The 7,329-nt window shown below is 55.2% G+C and overlaps 1 protein-coding gene across 1 annotated transcript; it reads right to left on the bottom strand.

Moving 5' to 3' along the window:
- Positions 1-2,539: 2,539 nt before the first annotated feature.
- Positions 2,540-6,206, bottom strand: ZFP36L1 (ZFP36 ring finger protein like 1). The gene is made up of 2 exons (XM_064714441.1): positions 5,886-6,206; positions 2,540-5,064 (listed from the first exon to the last, which is right to left on the bottom strand). Exons 1-2 carry the CDS (start codon positions 5,940-5,942, stop codon positions 4,114-4,116), a joined length of 1,008 nt encoding a protein of 335 aa, XP_064570511.1. The 5' UTR covers positions 5,943-6,206; the 3' UTR covers positions 2,540-4,113.
- Positions 6,207-7,329: the final 1,123 nt, after the last annotated feature.

Consider the following 7,329-nt stretch of genomic DNA (forward strand, 5'->3'; position numbering starts at 1 on the left):
GTCAGGAAATGAGATGGCCTCTGCTTCTACAGGCTCTAATTGCAGAACTGAAGGTGTTTTGGCACCAAAGCTACAGCTTTACAGTCCATAGCAAGGCAGTGAGTAGTCAACAGTGTCTCTGGGACACATACAGCTGTTGCAGGAATTAGGAAGGGGGAGGCAGGTACCAGGGTGGGATCTGGGCCACCTGGAGCTCTGCAGATCAAAGTCATCTCATTGTTCCATACCAAGAGGCAACTGGCACAGCCAGCCATACACATTGGCTCTAATTTCCAAGACATATTGAGGGCGGATAGCACAAGACACACCTAAATTCAAAGCCAAAAAACAGCAAATGCTGTAGCCCAGAGGGATGGACCAAGTCCCTTCCACAGCAAGCACCCATGACTACAACAAAATGTATGCAAGAAGCACCAGCCACCACAGGTGTCCCCCTGCCCCACAGTAAGAACTGTAAGCACAGCCTGAGCAGTGTACAGAGGCACACTTTGCCATGGCACCTCACAGGCATCTTGTTCTTGTTCTTGCTTCTCTCTGCCCTGCCACAGCAGGCACACCAAGACCAGCTGATCCCATGCACAGGCCCAGCCCTACTTTATGGCCACTCTGAAAGTCCCATGCACTAAATCAATAAGCCAGTGTGAAGGAGTCTCAAGTCAGAGGAATGTGTGTCTCAAAACTATCATGTCAGAATAGGCTATTTATACTTTTCTGGGCCTTGCCTAGGCTATTACCAGCCATGGTAGGTTCACCTAAACATCAACTAGGTGAACTTGCTAACACTGTGAGAAGGAGCATGAACAACTCATCCCTGGTAAATACAAGGAAGGAGAGATGCTCTCTAGAGTGTCTGCTGCCACACACCAAAGCAGCAATGAATCATCAGATCAGGTAAATCCTTTCACTGCTGAAGGCTCTTGCATCCTGTTTGGCTCTTCTCTATCCCCGGCATGAACCAGCTCAAGGTTAGTTTCAAAAAGCAAAACACAGAGGGACCAAGCATATATCAATAAACTCACAGAAGAAAAGTGGTGCTGGTTTCCCGGAATCAGTGCACTTGAAGGGCAAGGGGAAGTACCCAAGTACCATCGGCAAAGAGCTACTTTTAGCACAGCTTCCTGGTTGTTTGTCATACCAATAGCATTGTGCAACTGATACAGCTATTTTCTTCATCAATTATTAACTGGTCAAAGACTATTTGTTTGAAGAGCTGCACTGAAAGTCCAGAAAAGAAGCAGGCAGTTTCAAGCCCCATGAGCGTGCCCTGCAATAGACTTGGGATCCCCTCCAGATCAGATACTCTCACTCTTAGGGGCTGACAGCTTGATTCCCAGCAGCTGAGGAGGCACACCTGGGCACTTGCTGCAATGGGCACGTTTCCCAGGCAGAACCCATCCCTCACATGGGGCTCATTGCCTTTATGCCCAGGAGCAAGTTTGCAGTCAAAGGTACTGTTGAAGGCCAGCAGAGCTGAAGCTGTGCCTGAGGCTTTTCTTTCTCTCAGGGATCAGCATGCAGACCACACCGTGCACTAATTTACATCAGTATCTGCCAAAGAAACTCCCCATAGCTTTTGTAGTGTTCAAGGGAAGCAGCTTCCGTCAGCAACACTCTTCTTCCTCTGTCTTTCCTCCACCCAGCTCACCTTTAGTGCCAGACCACACAAGTGCTTAGAGCTAACAGCAGAGAAGGTTGGTTCACCGGCATAAGCCTTGAGGTATCCTACAGCTTTTGTTTGGCAGGAACTACTCCAACATGAATTAGGAAATCTGAACATTGAGGCATGTTAAGACAGCTGAAGGATTGGTGGTTCAGCAGCAACATTTCAGCCTTTTGTTTGGAAGCAAAACCTTGCTCCATAGAAGAGCTCAAAGGTGAAAACATGAGACTTAACACCATGAGCACTGCTGGCAAGGATGTGTTCCTAAACAAAATCAGTGACCTGAAAAGTTTCTGGGATTGCTGATACTTCAAGATGTAAGGACTTGAATGCAATAGCAAGGTGATGTGTGCATACACTTGGGCCTTCACTGGGGGTTCATGTTCCTCTCCCCCACAAAGCACCAAAGAGCCCCTTTGTGCAAGCAGACCAGTACCACCAAGAAGCCAGGACTGAGATTTGGAGTACATCTAACACTTTGACATCCCACTTTAGCCTCACTCAAAACACACGCAAGCCCTCCCTGAAGAGGAAGCAGCTATGCAGGAACACACAAAACACGCAAGTAACAAAAGCCAGTCCCAGGTTTAAGCCATGCTCATCAGAAAGAATCTGTCAGGAACAGACGGAGTGACTCGAGCACTCCACAGAGACAGAGAAGGTTAGAGGCCACCAGGGTAGGTGACAGCAGGTATTTGCTGCCACTGATCTGCTCCCAAGCACTTGCACAGCTGACCCGTTGCATCAGTGAGGAACGATGGAGGGACGCCTGGGCACACTGCAGGCACTTCAAGGGTCGAGAAGGGAAGCACCTGCATTTGTGGGGTTGTCTAAAACCAGCCCCTCGATTTTTCCAAGTAAAACCAGCTCCACTGTCAGTTTCTTGAAAAAACTTGGGGTTTATTGATTTAAACTGCAAACAGTCATTACAAAAGAGATTCTCTTTTAAATAAACTCACACAAAGAGGAAGAAAAAGCAGTGTAGCGAACAGTAACAGGGGGAAAAAAAAATTACATTCATTATTCTCTTTGTGCCAGTCCCATTCACCTTGGCAAGGAAAACTCCAAACTTGGAATACAGAAATGCAAAGACAAACTGTATTTGGAATGTCTTCAGATAGGCACTTTGAGCCCAAGGCTTTTCTCCTTGAAGAATCTATACAGTAAGAGGAAGAAAAAGGTCTTCCTTCCATATTGTCTCACAACAGAGCTCAGGTATGTACATTCTAAAGCCCAGGTAGGCAAGACCCGGGAGAGGAGAAGAGAAGGAGAAGAGAAAAGGCAAAGATGCACAACAACTCCATTTGCAGTCCAACACAAAAAAAGGGGGAGGGAGTTCTAAAATAAATAATCCAAACACAGTTTTTGCATTTTTTTTAAATTAATTTTTCATTTTTTAAAATAAAATAACCAAAAAAAGTGTAAAGTTACAAAAAATGTCATTGTAGTATAATATATTAAACTGTGGGGAAAAAAGGAAAAAGACACTTCACAATCTTAAGATTAATATGGAAGATCATAATTTAAACATAAAAGAATATATTCTATGGATTCATCATCCCGATAAATATGAACAAAATTAAAAAGCAAAGGTTTTGGCAATAAATACGTTTTGATAAGTTAAATAAGCTTTTTATATTGTTGTGCAGTGACAAGCAAAATTTGCTCTCCAATTTCTGAAAAGTTATACAAAATTAAAAACCCAGAAAAAAATAATAAAAAGCTTGGCGTGAGTGCTCTAAGATAGGTCTAAAGTACTCTAGAGCAAAACCATTAAAGCTATGTCTACTTGAACTTTGTTTACACGAACTTGTGTGTGTGGAATGACTTCTGTTAGCCCCACCCCTCTATTTCTTTATTTGTTTTAAGATGTCACATGTATACATGGGGAACTTTTAGCACCAAAATCAAGTCTCTCATAGTCCATCTGTTTTTTGCTTTTCTTTTGTTTTCTTCCTCCCAGTCAAAGTCCCACTCATGCTACAATCTTTGTCCGTTCTCAGCTTTTCTTCCCGCAGACCTGAGCGGATCCAGGCAAGATTTAGTCTTTTAAGGGGAGGGGAGAAAGAGGGCTGGATGTTAACAGTTGCCCACATGCCTGCAGCCTAGCAGAAACTGGCCAGTCGGGAAGGGACTGGGAGAGGGCGATGCAGTTTGTGGCCAGTGGAGGGAGCCGGATTCAGACACTTCCTGCACATCTGGAAGTGCACAGAGCTGCTGGTGCCCTCTGCAGCTGGAGAGGTAATACAGTCACAGTGAAAAGTGTTAAAAGGCACTAATTTTGTAAACGTTATTGCTTCTCATTGTAATTTTGGCACTTAAGGTTTAAGCCAGCGGGTATCAGGCAGGCAGGTGGACATGTTAACATCCAGCTTGGGCTACTGGGGCCAAGGTGGGGGGAGTTCAGCTTAACATTGTAATAGAGGTGGGGAGGGGCAAGAATAAACCCCAGATTAGTCGTCGGAGATGGAGAGTCTGCTGAAGATGGGAAGACGTCTTGAGGTGTCCAGGATAGGGGAATCTGAGCCGCTGTGGCTGCTGCTGGAGCTGCTCAGATAGCCCTCCTGGTCAGAGAGGGAGTCCTGAGGACTGGGTGGCGAGTCAAACATGTTGGGGGACTCGGACATGGGCCTGAACAAGAAGGTGGTGGGGGAGCTCCCGCTGGGCACCTGCACCCCCATGCTGGGGGCAAAGAGACTGACCAGCTCCTGGCTGGAGAAGGTGAAAGGGTTGCTGGCGCAGTCAGGCAAGGTGGGGGAGCCCAGCAGGTCGTCGGCGCTCAGCATGGGCGGCGGTGTGATGGAAGTGGGGCTGTCCAGCAGCCCGCTGGCAGCAGTGCTGGGGAAGCCGGCGAAGCTGAAGCTGTGCTGCAGACGGGGTCTGTCGGTGACGGCGGGCTCCCGGCTCCCAGCCACGGCGCGGCGCTCCTCCGCGTTGTGGATGAAGTGGCAGCGCGGCCCGTAGGGACAGAAGCCGATGGTGTGGAAAGTGCGGCATAGCTCGGTCTTGTACTTGGGGTGACGGGTGAGGCTCCGCAGCTCGTGGATGCCGTGGGCGAACTGGCACTTGTCGCCGTACTTGCAGGCGCCGTTCTCCTCGAAGGGGCGGCACAGCTCCGTCTTGTAGCGGCTGGAGTTGACCTGTCCCCCGGGCTGCTTTTGCTGCAGTAGGCGCTCGCCACCCTCGGAGAAGGAGCGGTCCCGGAAGCGACTTTCGCGGGGGCCCAGCATAGGAGCCGGCTCCCCTTTCAGGCTGCTGAGGAGCTGGTTCTGGTGAAACTTGGAGTTGGGCAGGGTGACAGAGTGCCTCCTAGGGAAACCCGCGCCCGCCGGGGTGCCCACCGCCTTCCTGTCCAGCAGGCACCCGCTGACACCCGAGGGGCTGTAATTCAACATCTTGTTGCTCTGCGGGGACAAAGCAAGAGCCGGTCACGTCACTGCTACTGCCACCACCTCCTCCGACATCCCCACGCGGCGCCGAGAGCGCGGCGGGGCACCCACTGCCTGCCGCGGCCCGGGGAGCGGCGGGGGCCGCCCTGCCCCGGCAGCTCCCCCGCAGACGCATCTGGCCGACACCGCCTCCGCCGCCCCACGCGCGGCTCGGGCCCCCCGCCGCGGCCCACCCATCTGCGGCGCGGAGCGCTCCCGAGGCCGGCCGAGCGCGCGGCGCGGGGGGGCGCGCGAAGCCCCGCGCGACGGGAGCGCTGCACCGGGAGCGCCCCCGGGGACGGCGGCGCGCGGGAAGGGCAGCGCGCGGCGCGGCGCCCGCCCAACCGCTCCCGCAGCGCGGCCGGCGAGGGGCGGCCGAGCCCCGCGGGGAGGGAGCCCGCCCGTCCGCCCGCTCGTCCCCCGCCCGGCCCCGCGGCAGCGCCGCCGCCCTCCGCGCCGCGCCCGGGCGTGTTGAAGCGCGGCGGCCCCGGGGGCACGGGAAGGATCCGGCCCCCCCGCTCGGCGCCGCGGCTGAGCCCGCCGGGAGCGCGGGCGGCTCCCCCACCCTTCCTCCTCCGGAGCGACCGAGGCGGGAAACGCGGGCGGGAGAGACCCCGGCGTCCCGAAACGGGGTGGCCGCGCTCGGTTCCCGCCCTGCGCCCTACGGTCCCGGCGCAGAACTCGCTCACAACCAGAAAACGAAGTGGGGGGGAGGGGAAGAGGGAAGCCCGAACTCGAACCCGAAGGAAGCTAAAAAGCCCCGAAGTTGGCGGCAGAACCCCCGCCGGCGCCCTTACCTTGCATAAAACTTCGCTCAAGTCGAAGATGGTGGGCGACACCAGGGCTGTGGACATCTTCGGCGAGCGAGGGGGGAAGCGAGTGGGGCAGCGGCACTCGGACACGAGGAGTCACGGCGTGGGTAAGGCACAGCCTCCAGCGCCCCTGCTCGCAGCCTCCCCCCGCCGCCGACACCGGCACCAGCCCGCCCGGCCGCCGCGCCCGCTCGCCGCTTCCAGGGGGCTCGCGGAAAGCTCAACTTATAAAGTTTGTGACTTACCCCCGGGAGGAGGAGCCGGCGGCGGGAAAGGGGAGGAGGAGGAGGGCAGGGTGATTGACACTGCGACTGAATCACCCGGGCGGGCAGGCCCAAAAAAACTTTCGGGAGGAAGGAGAGGGGGAGGGACAAGGGGAAGGGGGGAGGGGGAAAAGAACGCGAAGCGGCCGGCGGGCGGGTGGGTGGCTGTGCCGGGCCGGGCCGGGCCCGCCCTGCCCCGCGCTGCGCTGCGCCGGAGGGGGCGGTTGTGCGGCCGCACCAAGTGAGTCCGCGCGCCTGTGCGCGCGTGTCCGTTTCTGCTCGCGTCTCCGCGCGCGCGCCCCCGTGCGCGTGTGCCCGCGCTCTTGTCCGCGTGCGTCCACGTTGTGCGCGTGTGTCCGCGTGGGTGCGTGCGCGCGTTTCACTCGGCACGCGCCCGCGCGCGAGATCCCCTCCGCCGGCGCGCGCGGCCGTCCCGCTCCGCTCCGCTCCGCGCGGGGGGAGCGGCGGGCGCGCGCCCAACGGCCGCGCTGGGCGGCGGCTCTGCGGCTCGCGGACACTTGCCGCGGGAAGCGGGAAAGCCGAACCCCGCGGAGCCCCGGAGGGCTCTGTGCTGGGCACCCGCCCTGCTCCCCTCCCGCGGGGCCCTGCTCCTTCCTTCAAACTTTTACTGAAACCCGGCACTCTCTGCAAGGGGAAATAGCTCACATCCCCAGCAACTGAAGGTGTTAAAATGCGTGTCTGCTCTTTAAAAGGCTGTTCGATAAATTCTGCCTTTTCTCCCAGGCCCCTGGACTCAACATTCTAAAACTGAAAAAAAAGAAAAAAAAACAGAAAAAAAAAAAGAAATTGTCTCTAAGCAGGTGACCTGTTCCAGGTTTTAGTAAACAAAGTATGATTCAATGATTCATAGTGATACTGGTATGGCAGAGATGAGGGGGACAGTGGTGGAAGTTTCTATATAAAATTTAAAATGAGCCCAACTGTTGAAAGCTTGTCAGTGCCAGGGCGCCTCAGTGCTCAGTCTCTGCCCAGTTATTCCCCTTAGCCCCAGCTGTAACTTCAGACGGTGTTTCATCCCAGGCTGAGCAATGGAACTGAGCCCGCTTCCCTGCGCAGGTGGGCGCGGGGGCCCTGCCCCGGCCCTACAGGCTCTTGCTCCTCCGCTGCGCTCCGCCTTGGCTGGGAGAACAGAAACCCCTGTCCTG

Source organism: Zonotrichia leucophrys, chromosome 5 (assembly GCF_028769735.1).
Source record: "Zonotrichia leucophrys gambelii isolate GWCS_2022_RI chromosome 5, RI_Zleu_2.0, whole genome shotgun sequence".
NCBI classification, from domain to species: domain Eukaryota; kingdom Metazoa; phylum Chordata; class Aves; order Passeriformes; family Passerellidae; genus Zonotrichia; species Zonotrichia leucophrys.

Excerpts from the sequence above, each read along its gene's own strand:
- ZFP36L1 (XM_064714441.1), bottom strand. The coding sequence starts at position 5,942 with ATGTCCACAGCCCTGGTGTCGCCCACCATCTTCGACTTGAGCGAAGTT. Across the intron at positions 5,065-5,885 it reads TGAGCGAAGTTTTATGCAAG|AGCAACAAGATGTTGAATTA; the intron begins GTAAGGGCGCCG and ends TTGTCCCCGCAG.